The sequence below is a fragment of the Sus scrofa genome, chromosome 9 (genome assembly GCF_054392235.1).
Source record: "Sus scrofa isolate SSC_HxYL_T2T_F1_AM1 chromosome 9, Sscrofa_HxYL_maternal_Yorkshire_Landrace_v2.0, whole genome shotgun sequence".
NCBI lineage: Eukaryota > Metazoa > Chordata > Mammalia > Artiodactyla > Suidae > Sus > Sus scrofa.
In genome coordinates, this window is record NC_139391.1 from 11720875 (window position 1) to 11743373 (window position 22499).

At 37.6% G+C, this 22499-nt stretch overlaps 1 protein-coding gene across 12 annotated transcripts in view; it reads right to left on the minus strand.

The window, feature by feature from the left end:
- Nucleotides 1-22499, minus strand: part of LOC100511652 (glycerophosphodiester phosphodiesterase domain-containing protein 4) — an 882168-nt gene that overhangs the window by 28427 nt on the left and 831242 nt on the right. For 7 of the 12 annotated variants that reach the window (XR_014814764.1, XM_084975427.1, XM_084975423.1 and 4 more), the window contains one exon: nt 16385-16541. The exons of the other annotated variants lie outside the window; for them this stretch is intronic. Coding sequence is in view for 6 of the 7 variants with exons in the window: in XM_084975427.1 (XP_084831553.1) it covers nt 16385-16541 (157 nt within the window). In the remaining variant the exon portion in view is untranslated. The remainder of the gene's footprint in view (nt 1-16384; nt 16542-22499) is intronic. 12 annotated transcript variants of the gene reach the window in all.

Below are 22499 nucleotides of genomic sequence, written 5' to 3' on the forward strand. Positions count from 1 at the left end.
AGCTCTCCTTAAATATTCCTGAATTAAAGATAGTTCCACGGTATTAAACCCCAATGACCCACTTTTATGCCTTTGTAATTATATGTTTCATTCTGCCTTCTGCAGTTATTTTTATATATCTTAAACCATATTCAAATTCTGGCTTCATGTATCTTGCTATGCAACATTGGTAAAACTATTTAGAATTTCAGAGCCTTCACTACCCTAATAAAATGGGGAATGGGAAAAGTAATCTATGTATTTCTCAGGATTATTATTATTATTATTAATTATTATTTGCTTTTTAGGGACATACTTGTGACATATGGAGGTTCCCAAGGTAGGGGTTGAATCAGAGCTGCAACCGCTGGCCTACACCACAGCCACAGCAATGCCAGATCCAAGCCGTGTCTGCAACCTGCACCATAGCTCACAACAATGCTAGATCCTTAACCCTGAGTGGGGCCAGGGTTCAAACCCAAATCCTCATGGATCCTGGTCGGGTTCATTAACCACTGAGCCACAAAGGGAACTCCCTCAGGATTATTTTGAAGGTCAAATATGATAAAATATTCCCGAAGTCTAGGAGCATGTCTGGTACATAGAGAAGTGCACAATTCACAAATGTTCCCTCTCTCTGCTGCTTCGAAGGAATGTAACTGTCTTTGTCAGAAACTGTCATTTCCTCACAATACACAGCATTCCTTCCATCTTATGCCTCAGTCTACACAAATGTTGGCCATGCTGAATTTAATAGATGGCTACTTTTAGATCATTTGTGGGTGAAGTCAGTGATAGAAGACTATTTATCAAGAGAAGGAAGCATAGCTACCTCACACTTTCTCAAGACTCCGATCATTTCCCTTTTCCCTACACAACTTCACTTTCATTCTCCTTCTAATCCTGTCTGTGGTCTTCTCCTTTCTTTAACCTCCTAAGCAAAGTGCCCTTTCTTACCTTTTTCTTAAGAAAACCAATCACACTGCCCAGCGTCCCCATTCTATACCAGAAAACAGGTCCTAAGTGTGGGAGTGGACCATTGTCTACCTCTGAGTCGAGGTCTATAATTAAGGGTTTTCTTAATCCTTAAGAAAATAGAAATTTGCTTTAGAATACAAGATTTTGTTAGAGTCTACCCGATCTAGACCAAATGATCCAGTTAATTGTTAGACCTTATGTCGGGGAAATTGTAAAAAAAAAAAAACAAAACAGGATGGAAAAGACCAAGCCTGGATTTAAATAACTCAGCCATGCGTAATTTTTTAAATGTCCCTGAATGGGCAAAAAGAATAGGAAATGCAAGGACATTTATCGATGAAGCCTTTCCTTAATGATTAAGTAAATGAAAATTCAAAACGGCAAAACTATAAATATTAATCAATAGGAGAACTTAAAACTAGATTTCAGTAATTTCTAAATAGTGTTATGGCCTTGATCTACTATCTGAAGTAAACTGAGCCTCTATTTTGTATACAAAATTGGAGGACTTAGAAAAATAAACTGGAAAGGGACGATACCAGTTTAGACCATCTCCAATAGAAGATTGAACATTTTCAAAACAGTACTAAAAGGTCCTCGGTTCTCTATGCCTGTGCCTTGAGAAATTACAAGTGTCCTTGGGTGATCCAATGTATCACATTGGTTTAGAAGCAGGAAAACTATCCAAAATCTCCCAGTGATGCCACTTACAGGGAAACAACACCACTCAACAGACAGTTATGAGAACTATCTGAAAACACAGATGAACGACGACACAGTTCTCTTGTTGATACAAGTGCCACCACCTTTACTATTAGTCTCACTATCAGAGAAAATCAGGTTGCCAGAGTGCTAGAACCAAGAAGTGGGAATTCGTAACAATCCTAAGCCCTTTTCCACGTCCTCACCTGTAACTGTCAGAAAACCATTCCTTTCTTCTCTACAGCACTTTCTTATAAATGCTATTGTTAGGAAGCGACTTTGTAAGAAGAAACACAAGAATAAACGTGCCATAGACAAATTATCATCAGGAGTCACAAAAAATTCTACTGCATTATCAAATTATGGCTATGGATGTTAGCAAACTGATTTTTAAAAACTATCAAATAGCTGTCCATGGTACCAGAACCTCTGAGGGGGAAAGAGGCGGAATAACTGGAGTCAAACCCATAAAGTTCAGACTGACTCTGTTGACACTGTTGCCTAAAATCCTCTTAATGGTGAAGTTAGAGAAGATCTAAGACAACTACAACAGATAATACAAGGATTAATTATCCCTTTTTAAAACATGCAAAAACAGTTTTACAGGTTTTTTAAAAACCCCAAAACTGAGGTGGTGGTCCTCCACCAACTTTTGTGAGCTATTAACCAAGAGTTTCACCTCATTTTCTGGCACTGCCTAACCCAAATTTGTTCTCTTTGGTCTTATCTTTACTTTCTTTCATGTCCTATCTGATGAAGATAGTCAATATTGACTGCCTTCATCAGAGGAAAATCAACAACTTACCTAGAAAGTCATGTTTCAGGCATTTACTGAAGTCCCATCCTATTTGTTTAAAACCAAGACCTTAAGGATATGTATCAACTCATCTTGAAATTCTAAGACTGGCTCTATAATTTTATTCACATAGCTTCTAGGGAGAAATCTTAACTCCACACAGTAACAGTTCTCAAGAACACAATCAGTGTTCAGCGAACTTATTCTGTGAAAGGCCATACACTAAATATTTTTTTTTACTTTCTTAGACAGATAGTCTCTGTCACAATTATACAACTCTGCTATTATAATAAAAAAAAAAAACAGCCATAGACAATTAAGTGAATAAGTATGGCTGTGTTCCAATAAAACTCTGTTTGTGGATACTGAATTCTGAATTTTATATAATTTTTACATGTAATGAAATATTGACCAAAGCCAAAGTTACAGCTCTCTCTAGGGCATGTGGGATACTAAAAATAAAGGGGTAAATATACACACTGCTTGTTTGCTTCTGAAGTAGCACTGAACTTTGAAATGCTATGGGGGGGGGGAATAAATTTTTAATCTCTTCAGTTATCTGTGTTAAAAATAAATAATAAATAATGTATTACTAAATGCTAGAGCTCCCCACATAAACTGCTGTCCTAAAGGTAGAGCTCTGCAGTAAAACAGACATTAGAGCAAATAGTTTGGCAGATCATCATGCCAAGCAGAATGCTCTGATTAAAGTCCTTAGCTAAGAACCTCTTGTAAAGAAGAAAGACCAATCTACGGGATTCAAAAATTCCATTATTAATGCAAACTTGGTAACTTAGGAGAAATTCATTCTCTCTCAGTTTGGAGGCCCAAGAGTAATCAAGGTGCCGTCAGGCCCAGGCTCACTCTGGTGGCTCGGGGGAGAATTCGGTCCCGCCTCTACTAGCTTCAGGTCGCCTGGGTCGACTGGCGGCATGCCTTGGCCCTTCTTGGCTAAGTGCCTCATCATGCCGATCCCCACCTTCACGGTCACATCCCTTCCCTTCTCTGTGTGGTCTCCTCTGTATGTGTGTCTGTTCTCCCTTTGTCTCTCCATTACAATATACGAGATTAGAATTGGGGCCCCCCCAGGTAATCCAAGCTCCTTCTTGACAGATCCTTAATTTAATCACATCTTTTGCCTTTATGATAACAGTTACAGGTTCTGGAGATTAGGATGTGGCTATATGTTTTTGAGGGTCACCAATCAAGTTAATACACCAATTTTATCAATAATCATCTCTTTGTAAACAATACCAAAATAAAAAGAAATTCCCTTGAGCTAGTAGTAGATTAAAAAAATTCTTGGGGTATAATAGTGAATGTTTGTCATGACAATTCTCAGAGAAAATATATGTGAACTTCACCAAAATTGTTTGTGTCTCTTGTATAACTAATTCCTCTACTCTTTCAATATGTGGAAATTAGACTTTCTGACGTTAATCCAGGCCAGGGTTAAATGTTCAGTGGGGCTATTAGACCACTCAATTGCAGGGCTCCCCAAACCCTTAGAAAACAGTATCTGCTTATAAAGAGTCTGAAAACATAGCATATGTCCAAGGGGGAGATAAATTAGGAGACTGGGATTAACGTACACAGATTAACTACCTATAAAACAGATAACCAGGGAGTTCCCATCATGGCTCAGTGGTAACAAAGCCAACTAGTATCCATGAGAATACGGGTTTGATCCCTGACCTCACTCAGTGGACCAGGGATCCAGCATTGCTGTGAGCTGTGGTGTAGGTCACAGAAGCAGCTCAGATCCTGCATCCTTGTGGCTGTGGTGTACGCTGGCAGTTACAGCTCCAATTTGTCACCTAGCTTGGGAACTTCCATACACACACACACACACACACTGAATCACTTTGTTATGTACCTGAAACTAACACAACATGGAAAATCAATTATACTTCAATTAAAAATAGTATATTTTCTAGGAAACAGCCTTCTAAGGATACTGATCCCATCAGCAGGCACTGAATAACTTGAAGTAATTATCAAAGATTTGTCTTCCACTTTGGCTGATATAATAAATAACACAGCCTGAGCCATCAGTGTACAATATATAACAGTTTAAATTCTTTAGCCTAAGTAGTTATGAAAAATAAAAAAGCCCTAGATTTTCTTCTGACCAACCAGAGCCATTATTAATACCTTGTGTTGTACCTGATTAAAGATAAATTGTGGCTTCATTGAGTGGGTAGTATCTATTAAATACAATTTAGAGGACTTCCATTAGACTTGATTTTGTAGCAGTGGATGCTACTTGAAATGCAGTATTTCAGGAATATTAATTTATCAATGCCATTAACTGTACATTTTCAACAGTGAGAGAGAACAAATGAGTGTAACACACAAATTTTCTTAATAAGCCTTGGCAATCATTCATTCGGCAAGCATGCTCTGTGTGTTCAAAAAACATAAATCATTCATTCGGCAAGCATGCTCTGTGTGTTCAAAAAACATAAATCCTGCTCTCAAGACACTCACATTTGAGTGAAGGAGATAAGACAGACAGAAAAAGTATCATAAAAGTACCATGACAGTGGTCACTAAAAAGTCACCTTCTTAGATCTGGACTACAGTAACAATAACAGGAACAATTTGCAGAAAACTTCAAATGGATTACTTGATATCAGAACATTATGAATTAAAAATTTAAAAAACCAAAGCTGTTAACTAGGATAAATGACATGTTCAATGATTCAACTAATAGATAAATGTAAGTGACAACAACTGGTGAACAATTCTAGGCAAAAATCCAGCCCCGATGGTGGGATTCTCTCCTTGGGTGTATTATTTCCCACTCTAAATATCACGCTAAAATAAGGATATTCAAAGTGCTGGTTACTAATTAGATGAGGAGTTTGTACCAGAATGTATTTTAACAAACTATTTTCTCCACCAAGAAAATCTTGCTACGAAAAGAAAAAAGTTGACTGAATTAAACAGTGCATTTGGTGATACAGCTGATATAAATATTCAGTTGTTCTAAAATGTGAAAACAAAATAATTAAAGACAAATGGGTGGGTAAAATAAGTTATAGAAGATTTCAGAGAAAGTGAACTATATCTGCTTTAATTTATAATAAGTGAAAATAATGAATGTGGTAAGAAGCAATTAAACGCATTAAAACCTTGACGAAGTTGGTCCAGAAACAAACTCATTTAAGATTTTTTTAGGAGTTCCTGTAGTGGCGCAGCAGAAATGAATCCAACTAGCATCCACGAGGATGCAGGTTTGATCCCAGCCCTCGCTCAGTGGGTTGAGGATACGGCACTGTAGCTCTGAGCTATGGTATAGGTCGCAGATGCAGTTTGGATCCTGTGTTGCTGTGGCTGGGGTATAGGCCTAAAGCTATAGCTCCAATTTGACCCCTAACCTGGGAACTTTCATATGCCGCAGGTGCTGCCCTAAAAAGAAAAAAAAAAGATTTTTTTTTAAAGTCTTGGGAATCCTTTACCAACAAATGTTATATTACTGCAAGATTATAATTCAATTTTCTCTTTGTTAAAATGACAGATTGATCTTTGAATAATCTTCTCCTTAAAATTTGAACTAAATCTTTACTTACATTGCAGGTCATTTGCCAAAATAGTCGAAGTCCTATTATTTCCCCTAAAATAACAGTGTGCTTTGTGCTAACTTTGGCATGCCTAGTATTATTTTTAAAAAAGAAAAAAAAAGCAAGAGTTTCTCATTTCTGAAGGAGCTCAAGCTCCTTAAAATTACACTTTAAAACACTGTATTATCAGTCTGCTTAATAGGTAGTAAAACTACAAACATTCATAGTTCTCTGAAGTACTTAACATTAAGTGACCAACCCAGTACAACAACATTTTATATATATATATATATCACCTTTCCAACATAGGACTCTAAATTCCCTGAACAATTCAGGAGTTAGTGACAGACACACAGTCAAAAATCTGAGTATAACTTTACAGTCCATCATCTATTTCCATAGTGCTGCATCTGCAGATTCAACCAACCAGACTGTGTAGTAATTCAGTACATATTTATTTTTTTAATCTGCATACAAGTGGAACCATGCAGTTCAAGTTCCTATTGTTCCCAGGGTCAAGTGTAAAATTATTAAATTTTTTTCAAAGAAATAGTAAGATATCCCATGCTCTTGGAGTGGAAGAATTAACATTGTTAACATGGCCATACTACCCAAAGCAACATACAGATTTAATGCAAAATCTATCAACTTACCCATGACATTTTTCACATAACTAGAACAATTAATTCAAAATGTTATATGGAACCATAGAAGACCCAGAATTGCCAAAGCAATTCTGAAGGAAAAGAACAAAACGGGGAGCATAATCCTCCCAGACTTCAGACAATGCTACAGAGCTAGAGTAATAAAAACAGTGTGGTATTGGTTCAAAAACAGATATATGGATCAATGGAATAGAATAGAGAGCCCAGAAATAAACCCACACACCTAAGGACAATTAATCTTTGAAAAAGAAGGTAAGAACATAAAATGGGGAAAAGACTGTCTCTTCAGCAAGTGGGATTAGAAAAGTTAGTCAGTCACATGTAAATCAACAAAGTAAGAACACAACCTCCCACCATGCAAATACAAAAAAATTCAAAATGGCTTAAAGACCTAAATATAATACATGATACCATAAAACTCCTAGAAGAAAACATAGGTAAAACATTCTCTGACATAAATTGGACCAATGTTTTATCTCCCAAGGAAATAAAGGAAAAACAAAAACAAGTGGGACCTAATCAAACTTAACCACTTTTTGCACAGCAAAGGAAATCATTTTTAAAAAAATGAAAAGGCAACCCATGGAATGGGAGAAAATGTCCGCAAATGATGTGACCAACAAGGGCTTAATCTCCAAAATATACAAATAGCTCACGTAACTCAACAACAGAAAGACAAACAACCCAATCAAAAAAATGCGCAGAAGACCTAAATAAACATTTCTCCAAAGAAGACATACAGCTGGCCAACAGGCACATGAAAAGATGCTCGACAATGCGAATTATTAATGAAATGCATATCAGAACTACGATGAAGTATCACCTCACACCAGTAGAATGGCCATCATTAAAAAGTCTACAAATAATAAATGTTGGGGAGCGTGTGGAGAATGGGCAACTCTCTTACCCTATTGATGAGAAAGTTAATTGGTGCAGCCATTACAGAAAACAGTAAGGAGACTCCTCAGAAAACTAAACAGAGTTGCCATATGATCCTGCAATTCCACTCCTGGACATACACCTGTACAAAGCTATAGTTCAAGATATATGCACCCCTATGTTTGTAGCAGCACTATTTGTAATAGCCAAGATATGGAAATAAGCTAAATGTCCACTGACAGATGAATGGATAAAGAAGATGTGGTACATATATACAATGGAATATTACTCAACCATAAAAAGAACAAAATAATGCTATTTGCAGCAACATGGATGTAACTAGAGATAATCATACTAAGCGAAGTAAATCAGAAAGACAGTATCACGTGATATTACTTATATGCAGAATCTAAAATATGACACAAATGAACATATATATGAAACAGAAACAGACTCATAGACATAGAGAACAGACGTTGTGGGGGCTGGGGGAGTGGAAGACAGAAGTACTGGGAGTTTGGGATTAGCTAATACAAACTAGTATATAGAGAATGGATAAAACAAATGTTCCTATATAAGCACAGGGAACTACAACTAATATCCTGTGATAAACCACAGTGGAAAAGAATATGAACATTCTGCACAGCAGAAATTAACATAATATTTTAAATCAACCATACTTCAATAAAATTTTTTAAAGAATGATGTTAAAATTCCCCTTTGTGAGTTTAAGGAAGTTCCCTTATAGTTCTACTCTGTTGGGAGTTTTTAATCACAAATGGAATTTAGTTGAATATTGATTGTCAAATGTTTTTGCTACATCAATCTAAGTAATCATGTAGTTTTCTTTAGCTTGTTAATATAGTAAATTATATTGACTGATTTTTTTTTTTTAATGTTGAACCAATCTCACACTCCCAAGATGACCCCACTTGGTCATGATATATTTTCTTTTTCATGCCACCATGCATTTGAGATGCTAATATTTTGTCAAAGTGTTTTCTGTCTATGTTCATAAATTATAATTATCATTGACACAGAGGGATTATATCATGATTAGTGTTCTATTGCTACTGTAACAACATAAATTTAGTTGACTGAGCAACACAAGTATATTATTTTATGGCTTTTTAGGTTGGAAGTCTTGTCTGGGTCTCACTTGACTAAAATCAAGTTGCCATCAGGGCCATGTTCCTTTCTAGTGTCCCATAGAGAGGGATAATTCATTTCCTGCTCATTCAGGCTGTTGGCAGAATTTAGCTTTTCGTGGCTGAAGATTCAGGTCCTCATTCCCTTGCTGTCTGTCACCTAAAGGCCATCCTTACCTTCTAGAGGGAACCTGCATTCCTTGGCTCATAGCCTGGTTCCTTCATCTTCAAAAGTAGCAACATTGGGTTGCGTCTCTCTCATGCTTGGAACATCCCTTCCTTTTCTTCACTGTTGCAGCTTTTTTTTAAATTACTCAATGAATTTTATTACTTTTATAGTTGTACAATGTTGCAGCTTTTTGATTGCAACTAGAAAAGATTCTCTCCTGTTAAGAACTCTTGTGATTATATTGGACCCACCCATATAATCCAGGATAATCTCCTCATCTAAGGATCCATAACCTCAATTAAATCTGCAAAGAACTTTTTATCAGGGACGGTAATATATTCACCAATTCCAGATATTACGGCACAACCATCTTTGGGAGGCCATTATTCTGCCTACCACATGTTGTGAAAATGAGGCAAATTCTCCAAGGAGACATACTAAACCTAAATATGTATGCTGTTAACAAGAGAGATTCAAAAATGTATGAAGCAGAACTTACAGATTGAAAAGAAATACAGAAATCAACAATTACGGTTTTTTGGGTTTTTTTGTCTTTTTTTTTGCCTTTTCTAGGGCCACTTCCCAGGGCATATGGAGGTTCCCAGGCTAGGGGTCTAATCAGAGCTGTAGCCACCGGCCTACGCCACAGCCACAGCAATGTGAAATCTGAGCCGCGTCTGCGACCTACAACACAGCTCATGGCAGTGCCAGATCCTTAACCCACTGAGCAAGGCCAGGGATCGAACCCTCAACCTCATGGTTCCTAGTTGGATTCATTAACCACTGTGCCATGATGGGAACTCCAACAATTATGGTTGAAGACTTCACTACTCTTCTCTCAGTAATGGATATTCTATGGGCAGAAAATCCTTAAGAACAGAGACAATGTGAACAACATTATTAGCCAACTTGACCTAACAACATTTACAGAACAATCTCTTTAATGAATGCAGACCATACATGTCTCTCACAGACTCTTGAAATATTAAGACAGGCCATATTCAAGACCATAAAATGAATCATAGTAAATTTAAAAAAACAGCAATCACATAAAGTATGCACTCAGATGAGAACACAATTGCATTAGAAATCAATAATAAGAAAATAACTAGGAAATCTAAACTATTAAAAATTAAAATATTTCTAAATAACCTATGAAAACTCAAGGAAAAATTTTAAATATTTAGAACTAAATAAAGATTAAAATGTCACATATCAAAATCTATGCAACGAAGCTGAAGCAGTACTTAGAGGTAAATTAAGTGCCTATGCTAGAAATAAAAGACTTAGAATCAGTAACCTAAATTTCTGCTTCAGCAAACTAGAAACAAAAGATAAAATCAAACCCAAAGCAAACAAAAGGAATAAAGTATAAAGACTTTAGCAAAAATCTATGAAATTACTAACAAAAAACCCACAATAAAACCTTAGTGCTTCTTTGACAAAATCAACGCAATTGATAGACCTCTAGCCAGGTGAATAGAAAGAGAAGGGGGAAGAGAACTACAAACTATGGAAAGCAGGAATAAAAGAGGAAATATAATCACTGGCCTCGCAGTCACTAAAAAGATAATATTATGAGCAACTCTGTCCATAAATTCAGTAACTAAATAATACAGACTAATCTGAAAAGACACAAACTAACAATAATCACTGAAGAAGAATGAGATAAACTCAAAGCCATGTATCTATTAATGAAATTGATTTTGTAAGTAAAAATTTTTCCACAAAGAAAACTTTAGGCTCAGGTGTGCTTACTTTTGAATTCTACCAAATACACAAGAATAAATAATACCAATTCTACACAGCTTCTTCCAGGAAATACAGAAGACAAACATTTTTAACTCATTTGTGAGGTCAACATTATCATAACACCAAAACCAGATAATGGCATTACTAGAAAATTACAGACCAATATTCCTTATGAAAATCTTGTGAATTTTATTTATTTATTTTTTATCATTTTAGAGCTGCACCCACACCATATGAATGTTCCCAGGCTAGAGGTCAAATCGAAGCTGCAGCTGCTGGCCTACACCACAGCCACAGCAACCTGGGATCTGACCCATGTCTGCGACCTACATTACAACAGCTCAGGGCAACACTGGATCCTTAACCCACTGAGCAAGGCCAGGGATCAAACCTGCAACCTTATGGATACTACTCGGGTTCATTACCACTGAGACACAATGGAAACTCCAATCTTGTAAATTTTAAGTTTCAAACATTATTAGTTTCATAAACTCTATTTGGTTCTTTTTATATCTCACACATCTCTCATTGTATAGTTTTTCTTTAAATTCTTGATACATTTATAATAGTTTCTTAAAGGACCCTTTCTGTTAATTCTATCAGTTCTGTCTTTTCTGGATCTTTTTTTTTTTTTTTTTGCTTTTTAGGGCTGAACCCGCAGTATATGGAGATTCCCAGGCTAGGGGTCCAATCGGAACTGCAGCCACCGGCCTACACCAGAGCCACAGAAATGCAGGATCCGAGCCACGTCTGTGACCTACACCATATTTGATGGCAATGCCAGATCCTTAACCCATAGATTGAGGCCAGGGATCTAACCCAGGTCCTCGTGGATGCTAGTCGGGTTCTCTAACCACTGAGCCATGACGGGAACTCCCTGGATCCTTTTTTAATGCATGGTTTTGCTCCTGGTTTTAAGTCACATTTTCCTATTTCTTTGTATGACTAGTAATTTTATTATTGGCTGCTGGACACTGTGACTGCTAGACTGTTAGAGGCTTGACATTGCTGTCCCTTTTAAAGTATAGTAAAATATTTGGGGCAGGCATTTAGGTTACTGTTTTAGAGTATGTCTTAAATGGCCTTTACTCTAGAGCTAGTTTAGCCCTATTACTGAGGTGTGACCTTTTGGGGGTTTACACATGTTCAGGAAAGTCTATCTTCCAGTATGGCTGGTTAGAACTTAAATATCTTCCAGAGCCCCACCATCTTTTAGAGGGTTCAGTTAAAGCTCCCTAGTAGAACTTTGCCCAACCTTCTGGAGGTTCGCCTATTTGTCTGCCTCTTAGATAGCAGCAATATACTCAAACAGACCCCATGGAGACTTCTGGAGGCCTTTCTCTAGAAAGTTCTCTCCATTCTGGTATTCTTCCCTCAACATTACCACCACCTCAATCCCCCCCAAAATCCAATCTCTTTCTCCTCAATTCCACAAGATAGCCATGATTTGGTTACGTTCCTCCTGCTATGTAATAACTGCAAAGTGCTTCCAGGCAAAACATGAGGGGCAATCCTAACAGGCTTCCTAGTGTAAGCAAACACTGTCATCTCAGTTAGATACCAATCCATCTGTATCAGAGAACTGAGTCAGAATTGCCAATATTAAATTTTAGAGCAGAAGCAGATAACTCCGTGGATACACTCTGTAACCTTAGATATAGCAGGACGTTAACTATGCCAGATTGAATGAACTGATGAGGGCCATCTAATTATGCTTATTTATTTTGGAATTTTGTTGACGCTCATTTAACGTTCTATTTTCTGATGAGCATATGATAAAACCCATTTTCTTTTGACTTTTCTATAATTTTTATGCTTGTACAAAACATTCCTTGTATTTGGTAGCTTGTTTTCATCACTTCACAGAATTCGGGTACAATATTTTTACTGAGTCTCTACGTTTCTGGGAAATGCAGTTATTTGCGTGAGTTGAATAAAAATCTATCCTCCTGGAGTTTCTGCCATGGCACATGGTTAAGAATCCGACTGCAGCAGCTCAGGTTACTGCGGAGGTATGAGTTTGATCCCCAGCCCGGAGCAGTAAGTTAAAAGATCCAGTGTTTCCACAGCTGTGGTTCAGGTCACAGCTGCAGTTCAGATTCAGTCCCTGACCCAGAAACTTCCCTATGTTACAGGTGCAGCCATAAAAAGAAAAAAAAATCTATCTTCCTTCTCATTAGGATATAATTGGACAATCTGATTGTGTAATTAAGGCCCTATCTAAAGGATCATATTTCAGGATATATTTCATTCAACCCAATATGATAAACCTCAATCCTCATTAAGGACACAGTGTCCCAGCTTTAAATGTAGTAAGAATACCCACTGACTTGCAGTTAAAGGAGAGAGGACTTTGCCCACATTTTAAAATACACAGATGAATTTATTTTGTAAATAACAGTGATAAAAAGGGCTCTAGAATGATGAGGACTATTAAAAATGAAGTTCTAGATCCCTACATATGCTCCAGACAGAAACTAATTTAATACCGTTAGCAGTTGTTTGACATAATGTGTATACTTGCTGATTATGTAATAAGGAACATTATGTGTGTTAATTGACCATTCTTACTGCACTGATATGAATCAATAAAGCCAAATACTACAAAAATCATAATGAGACCAGTCCCTAAATAATCTACAGAGATTATTTATGATCACAAGAGGAGACAAATTATTCAAAATTTAGGAATAAGGCAAAAGATGATCGCTGGACTTTGTAATATCATGGTAGCACATGGTTTAACAAGCACACCTAAGGATCATTGGACTCTTATGGAAATACACCTTTCTTTGAATTATAAATTACTATTTATTATTCACTAAAGTCAGACTACGTAAAGTTAGATGTCGGCTTACAGAAAACAAATAAAAGTGGAAATGATTTTTGTCCGGTAGAGATGCAAATGAGTTCTGACAGAGAAGACAATTCCAAAGATACACTCTATTATTATAGAATATATTGACTGGATTAATGTGCTAGGTTTGTATCCAACTTAGGAATGTAATTTCAGCTTTTCTTTGTTACATGACTATTTGCATCTTGGTTTCTCACATCTCTTTCGAGTGGGTTTTGTCATCCTGCTTGCCCTCGCATTAACATATTACATAAAACTTGTACTCTGCTCATTATCTATATGCATCAGAATTACATTTTTATAATTTTGAGATTCACTTTCACAAAAGGATATAGAAATGCTCCACATAAATGTTGGTTTTACTGGAAAAAGAGGAATTCAGCTGAGCTTCCAGGGACAATTCCCAGAACTTCAATCTCTATGTTTACTTCATTATCCATCAGACTAACTACCCAATTTTCACACATGATTTCAAGAATAATAACTTTACTGATAAGCAGTAATCAACTCATGACCACCGATCCATAATTATACCCATCCAAAGGAAGAGCAACCCACAATAATTTTCACAAATAAAACCAATTTCTTTGCTATGGAAAATTATCCAAACAGCCAAATCTTTTCAGCCATGTGCAATGCCATTTCAATCACCTCTGACCACATGGCATCCAAACAAAGAAAGTTCCAAATCAAACCCAAAAATAAAGCCCCCTAGATAACCACATTGGAAGTCAAGGTTTCAGGGTACTCACTTAGTAGCCAGAGTAACAGCATAATTAAACTCTGCAAAAAGACCACCAAAATATGCTAAAACAAAACCATTAATCCTAAAGATAGCCACAAAAATGTATTATAAGAACATATCCAACCCTACCACTCACAATAAGTAGCTCTTATGAGCCATAGGTTACACGTTAGATACATTAACAGCCTTTTCATTTGGAACACACATTTGCCAAAACATTACCTATAGCTAACTAAACACATACATTCTAATGAAGCTTCTCAAGTTTATACCTGCCTGTCTTTTTATCCATGTATGATAAGACTTGTATAGAGAGCCTACATACACACAGAACCTGGAAGGCCAGATTGATCCTATCACTTGCACATGTGGAAAGAGCATTTACTTTGAGGTGACATAGTAATTACACTAGTTAATACTATTTAATAGAATGAATTTGAAATGGATAAGTCTATCCTTACATAATTCTTTACTTTTCACTTTTTTAACATGAAAAAGGATCAAATCAGTCCTTAGGATTAACATCAAAAATAAATAATATATATATATATTATTTCCGTTCCAACTTAGTACATAAACAAAAAGTTTTTGGGTTTTTTTTTTTTTTTTTTTTGGTCTTTTTAGGGTCACACCCACGGCATATGGTGGTTCCCAGGCTAGGGGTTGTATTGGAGCTGTAGCCACCGACCTACACCACAGCCACACCAGATCTGAGCCGCGTCTGCGACCTACACCACAGCTCACAGCAACACCAGATCCTTACCCCACTGATGGAGGCCAGGGATTGAACCCACAACCTCATGGTTCCTAGTCACATGCGTTTCTGCTGCACCATGATGGGAACTCCCAGCAAGAGTATCTTACAGTTTATTTTCCTAATTACATAACAACCTGCTAAGAGAGCTATTACCACAGCTGAGCCCCAACCATGCTGGCTCTGCTGCCACAGGTGCCGACAATATGAACGAATGCTGTCTGCGCTGCTTGGATGTTCACTGTCAAAATCAAAGACTCCAAATGAGTAGATCTGATGGACAGCCTCTAGGTTACACAGAATTCCTCGAGGCATATGATAACCTGGAAAGCGCTGTTTTGTTTTAACCTATCTTGAGAAGGCAGGCTTGACCTTTATCAAATGCCAATTTGTCCTTTAGTTTTACTCATTTTAAAATGCTGAAGATAATTCTAAACTCTCTAACTTGTTAATAAGCACTACTATAATCTCTTCATAACATATTTTCCCAGATTTTTCTCCCAACCTATCCCCTCCCTACACCTCCTTTGGTCTCTTTCCTTCCCTTCTCCCTTCCTTTCTTCCCTCTCTCTCTCTCTCTCTCTCTCTCTCTCTCTCACACACACACACACACACACACACACACACACACACACTATATCCTCTCTTACTTCGGTGTACTGTAATCTCTGAAAGAAACCAGTATCACTGCCTGTGAGCCCCCTTAGTACTTATCTTCCCTCAGCTCAAATGATACCTTTGTATGAAGTATTCTCCAACTCTCTTAAGCAGAACCATTCACTCTGGCCTCAAAATTACAGTGTTCACAGCAAATACTTTCTATTTTACCACATCTCTGCTAGCCCATACATCCCCTTCTTTCCAGAATCCCCCATCCCCATCCCTCAGCCTGAGCTAGAAATTGTTCTTGTGTGCTCCTAACTTTAGCACTTACAGTGAACTGCAATTGCCTCTTTCTTACACCAGTTTGTGAACTCCATTAGAGCTAGGTGTAATCACCATCGTAATTCATGTGTCTAGTGCCCAATAGGTATGCAACACACAGGTGTTGAAAGGTAAGAAAGCATCCAGAATTAACGTTTCCTGGTCTACTCATCTACCCCTGTGAACGCCTCAAGATGTCCAGGAAAATGCTATTTACTTAAGAGGTGTAAACCGTAACAGTTTAGGAAATACTGAGATAAAAACAAATTAAATGACAAAAGTAGGTTTACAAGCTTGTCTTCAGAATTTCCAATGAATGTAAAATGTAGCAATGTGACTGACTGCATAACTGCAATAGCCCTCCTGCCAATGATATCGACAGTCCTGCTATCAAACTGGGATGAAACTGTGTACGCCTGGCTAACTTCATCTAAAGCCTTTATCTCTAGGAGTTGGGGAATGTGTCTTACCCGTGAATGTGAAAACCATCTGCCTGCATTCAGAGTCGACAGGAAACTCCAATCAAATAAGGAAGGGTGTGTGAAAGAGGCATTTGGCTTGACCTCCTTGATATTGGTTGTTCTTCTCAGGTTATTGTCATGCATGAGAAAAGGCACATCATCATTACTGCAGGCAGAGGGGGAAAAGAGGGGAAGGTGTGGATAGGCTGAATGCAGCCACCTTGGCAGATAAGGTTCTCAAAAAGCCCATCGAGGTCACAAGTCTTACTAGGGTTCCTTACTCCCTCCCGCGTCTTAGCAAAGGGATAAGCACCAGTAATTTATCCTTTGATGTCAACATTTTTCTGCCCAAGGAAGCAATCGCTTGCATGTACAGGAACTGTTATTAGTTGTGGTGAAACAGTAGCTTTGCAATCCAGGGAATTCTGGATCAAGAAAACAATAGGTAATGATCTGAGAGTGAGGTGAGTGGAGTGTGGATGGGACAAGGCCCTGAGATCCCCAGAACCACACTAAGCAGGCACCCACACAATCTTCCTGCTTTTCTAACTCACTTCCCAGGTGGCAGCTGCCCTGAGTATTTCTGGTCCTAGACCCTTCGCATCAGACGTCATCATTAGAAAAGTTCATCTGAAAACTTCCGTTATCTGCTATATGCCTTGAAGAATCTCTGCTTTTATGAAAACCTCTTTCTCATTAAAACACATATGGAGAAAAATCTGAACTGACAATGAAGGGGTAACAGGGTTGAAAGCCTACTGCCCTTAGACAACTGGAAAACTGGACAGAATAGAAGAGCCAACTTTTTTAGGAAATGGACAATGGGGAGCACAGTGTAATGAACTCTCAAAAAAGGTAAACAAATGAAATAAGCTCTACGATGACCCAGGCTTCCTTCTTGCAGGTAAATACTAGAATGCGGCATGGGCAAGGAAGGGGGCATCTAAAAAGGACCCGGCTACTGTAATGAAATGGGGAGAAAGAGATAAGATTGAGAGGTCAAGACAAATAAAATTTGTTGGATAGAGACCTTTAGAGAATGGAGCTATGCAAAAAGAAAGCATTCCAGGGAGTTCCTGTCATCGCATAGCAGAAACGAATCTGACTAGTATCTATGAGGATGCAGGTTCGACCCCTGCCCTTGCTCAGTAGGTCAGGGATCCAGTGTGGCCATGAGCTATGGTGTAGGTCACAGACGTGGCTTGGATCCCAAGTTGCTGTGGCTGTGGCCCGCAGCTGTAGCTCCGATTCGACCCCTAGCCTGGGAAACTCCATGTGCCACAGGTGTGGCCTTAAAAAGCAAAAAAAAAAAAAACCAAAAAACGAAAAGCATTCCAGGGAAATATGTAGAGGTCCCTTGAAATATGGTTGAATTATCAATTTGTGCATGTGCAGAGTAAAACTCTATGAAGCTTGCCAAGAACAACTTCCAAGAAAAGTAAAATTACCAGAAAGTTCTAAAACAATTTGCAGGGTTCACAGAGGGATATGACTCATTCAAGTGCTATCAGTGACAGTGGAGTAGCTTCAATAATTACATGGGCACATCTTTGAAATGGGAATAATTTAAAACTAGAGTGACTTTAGAGCCTCCATAAAAGAACTTTTAAAAACAAGCCTCCAAAGGATCAAATTAATTGCAAGTAACTGACTGCTAGAAAAAGTCCAAAATTCTTAAAAGGAATACAAAAAAATATGCCACTCTGCATGGTAAAAATTACAAAGTCTGGCATGTAACTGAAATTTACCAGACGTGTAAAGAACTAGGAAAATGTAACCACAACCAGGAAAAATTACTCAATAAAAGCAAACTTGGGGGTTTCCATTGTGGCTCAGCATGTTGAGAACCTGATCAGAATCCATGAGCATTTGGGTTTGATCTCTGGCCTCGCCCAGTGAGTTAATGATCCAGCATTGCCACAAGCTGCAATGCAGGCCACAGATGCAGCCTGGATCCAGCGTTGCTGTGGCTGTGGTGCAGGCCAGTAGCTACAGCTCTGACTGGATCCCTGCCTAGCCGAGAACTTCCCTATGCCATAGATGTAGCCCTAAAAAGAAAAAAAACTTGCAAATGATAGAGTAACAGAATTATAACTGAAACAAAAATTTTACTAGATGAGTTTAACAGCAGATTAAATATTATAGATCATGTAAAGATGAGAGAATTTGAAGAGGTAGCAATAGAATCTATCCAAATGAACTGTGAGACAATATCAAGCAGTATTATATATGTGTGACTGGGGTCCTAAAAAGAGGAGAGGAACAGAAAAAAAAAAAACTGAGGAAGTAAAAGTGAAAAAATACAAAATTTTATAAAAATTAAGCATCAAGAGATCCAAAAATATTAATGAATACCCAAAAAAATAATATAAGAGTACATATACACATGTGCATACCCCATAGTAAGAATTATTATAACCAAATTGGGGGAAATTGATGAGGAAAAGAATATTGTAAATGTAGTCACAGAAAAAGAAAATGTATATCTAGAGAGAAATAAGAATAAGCATACAACAGACTTCTCATCAGAAAATACGAGGCAAAGAAAACAATGAAACATTTTTTTTGGCTGATGTAGAAGTTCCTGAGCCAGGAATCAAACCCACGCCATAGCAGCAACCCAAGCCACAGCAGTGACAACACTGGATCCTTAACCCGCTAAACCACAAGGGAACTCCAAAACAACACATTTTCTTTTATTTTATCTTATCTAACTATATTGTCTTTGTTTGCAAATTTCAAGGGTAAGCTTAGATGTAAACTGGAGTTAATTTCAGTCAGTTTCAGCTCTTAGCACAGTAGCTGCTACCCATCACAGGTCCCTAACCACATGACAAACAAATGTATACATGCTCCTGGAATTAACTTGAACAGCAGCTCATGAGAGCGAAGGTGGCAAAAAATGAGTCTGTATTTCAAATATAGGGGTTCCCTGGTCTGATCACTATTTTTTTGCTACAAAAGGGCAGACAGGAAGGTGGGCAACCATGTTGGTGCACTTTCTTCCACTGTGGCAAAGCCCTCACCTTCTAACTCAAGTGATTTCCACAAGATTTAAAGGGACAGCACACCTTTAAACCCTCCTCATTTTTCTCCATTTCTCCATATATGCCCAAGGGTAAGATCAGGACAACCTGAGAAAAATTAAGTTTAAACCTCACACAGAGACATCTTACAATTTTTAATTAAAAAGCAATAACAAAAAAGATAGCAAACACCAAAGAAGGGAGAGGGGATCTGATTTCCAATGTTATCACATTATTAGACTCAAAGGTCCAATTTTCAACCAAAAAAAAAAAAATCACAAGATATACAAAAAAAGAAAAAAAAAAAAAAAACAAGAAAGTATGGCCCATTCGAAGGTAAAAAATATCAACAGAAACTGTCCCTGAAAAAGAGCTGATGGCAGATATACTAAACAAAGATTTTAAAACAACCGTCTTAAAGATACTCAAACAACTAGAGGAAGATTTGGATAAAGTCAAGAAAACAATGTACAAAGTGGAAGTATTAATAAAGAGATTTTTTAAATCCTAAAAAGAAACCAAAAAGAAATTCTGGAGCTGAAAAGTACAATAACTGAAATGAAAAGTTGACCACAGCAATTTGAAGGCAGATTTAAACAGGCAGAAGAAAGAATCAGTGACCTGAAAGATAGGACAATACGACCTATTGAATCTAAGAATTAAAAAAAAGATTGAGGAGAAGTTACCAGCATCTGAGGGATAATCCAACACCAAAGCCAAACACACTACAACAACAAAAAAAACCACACATCAATATTCCTTATGAACACTGATGCAAAAACACTTAACAATATTCCTTACTAATATTGATGAAAAAAATCCTCAATAAAGTGTTAGCAAATAGAATTCAGCAGTGTATTAAAAGGATTATATACAATGACCAAATAGGATTTATTCCCAAAATGCAAGAATATTTCAACATAATGAAGTCGATCAAGGTAACACATCACATTAAGAGGATGAAAGGGAAAAAAACACACAATCATCTCAATGAATGCAGAAGAGTCATTTGACAACATGCAACATCCTTTCATGATAAAAATTATCCACAAACTTGAAACAGAAGGAAAATACCCCAAATTAATAAAAGACATACATGAAAAACCCACAGCATACATCATATTCAATGGTGAAAGAAGATGAAAAGCTTTTCCTCTAAAATTAGGAACAAGGCAAAGTTTTCTGCTTTTGGCACTTACATTCACAGTGACACTAAAAGTTCTAACCAGAGTAAGTAAGCAATATAGAAAAATAAAATTCATCCAAACTATAACGGAAGAAAATAAAATTACTTCTGTTTCTAGATGATATAATCTTACACGCAGAAAGCCTAAAGTTTCTACAATGACAGCAACAAAGAAAATAAGTGAAATAAAAGCAGCAGAATACAAAGGAAACATCCAAAAATCAGTTCCATTTCTATAAAATAACAATGAAGAATCTGTGTACAAGTTCATGAAGTAAATTTCAAGGCATCCACTAAGACCCAAAGTGGCAAAAAAAAAAAGATTTGTACTCCGAATATAGGAAATCTCTGCTCTGGTCAATGATTACAGAAATCTCAAAAACAGTTTCATTTACAATAGCATCAAAAAGAATAAAACAGAGTATTTTAAAAATTAACTTAGCCAAGGAGGTGAAAGGCATATGCAATGAAACTAGAAAAAAATTGCTGAAAGAAATGAAGGAAGACCTAAAGAAATGGAAATATATCCGACATTCATGGATTGGAAAAATTAACATTTGTTAACATGTCATTTCACATGCAATTTGTCTTGGCACGAACCTCTTTGGGTTGATCCGCTTGGTATTCTCTGTCCTTTATGAATTTGGATGTCTGCTAATTCTCCTAGGTTAGGAATGTAATTATATCTTCTCTCTTCTTGGGACCCCCTTATAATATGAATGTTAGTATGCTTAATGTTGTCTCTTAAACTGTCTTCATTTGTTTTCTTTGCTCAGTTTCAGAAATTTCCACTACTCTGTCTTCTGTTAGCTGATCTGTTCCACGGTATTGTCTGATCTACCATTGATTCCTTCTAGTTTATTTTTTATATCACTTAACTATATTCTTCAGCTCTGTTTGGTTCTATTTTCAAAATCTTTGCTAAAAATTCCTAATGTCTCCTTTGTTCATACATTCTCCTCCTAAGTTCTCTTGAGCATCTTATTGATCTTTACCTTAAACTTGTCAGGTAGATTGTTTATCTCTTCACTTTGTTCTTCTTCTGGATTTTTATCTTATTCCTTCTTTTGGAACATACTTCTGTGTGGACACATTTTGCCTATATCACTACTTTTATTTCTGTGAATTTCATAGGTTAGTACATTTCCTGATGTTGGAGAAGTGACCTTATTTTTTTTCATTTTTTTTTGTTACTCAAATGAATTTATCACACCTGTAGTTGTATAACGATCATAACAATCTGATTTCACAGGATTTCCATCCCTTAGGACATTTCCTCTAGGGCCCAGTAGCACATTATCATCTGGTAACCATAGCTATATGCTAAGTGTTGGTTACAGGGGCTATGTGCATCCTTCTGTTGCAGTGGGCTAACTCTTGCAGGCACACAGGTAGGCATGACTGGCCTCTGGTCTGCTTAGATGCCAGGGCTTGCCTTGTGCAGATGCTGCTGGCCACTAGTGGGTGAGGCCATCCTGTAGGGCAACTTGCTGCTCAGCCAAAGGAGTCCAGACCTGGTGCTGGCCCACAGATGGGTGGGACTCAATAGCAAGGTGACTAGCTAAATGCTCCAGGAGGCCCCACATGCAGCTCTGGCCCAATGTTGGGCACAAGTGGGGCCTCCACGGCTGGCTGCAGGGGGAGGGTTCCCAGAAATAGTGGCATCCAGCTGGTAGATGTGGTTGTGGCCTGGAGGTATCCCAGGGCAGGCGTCAGTCTGCTGATGGGCATGGGCAATTTTTGACATGGCTGGCTGCAGGATCTGGAGATGATAATGGCCCATTGGTGGGTAGTACTGAGTCCTGACACAGCTGGCTGAGGGGCCCAAGGTGTGCAACAGCTGGTAATTTCCTGCTGTTGAATGGGGCCAGGAGCCTGGCTGAAAGGCTGGTGTTGGCACACTGGTGAGCAG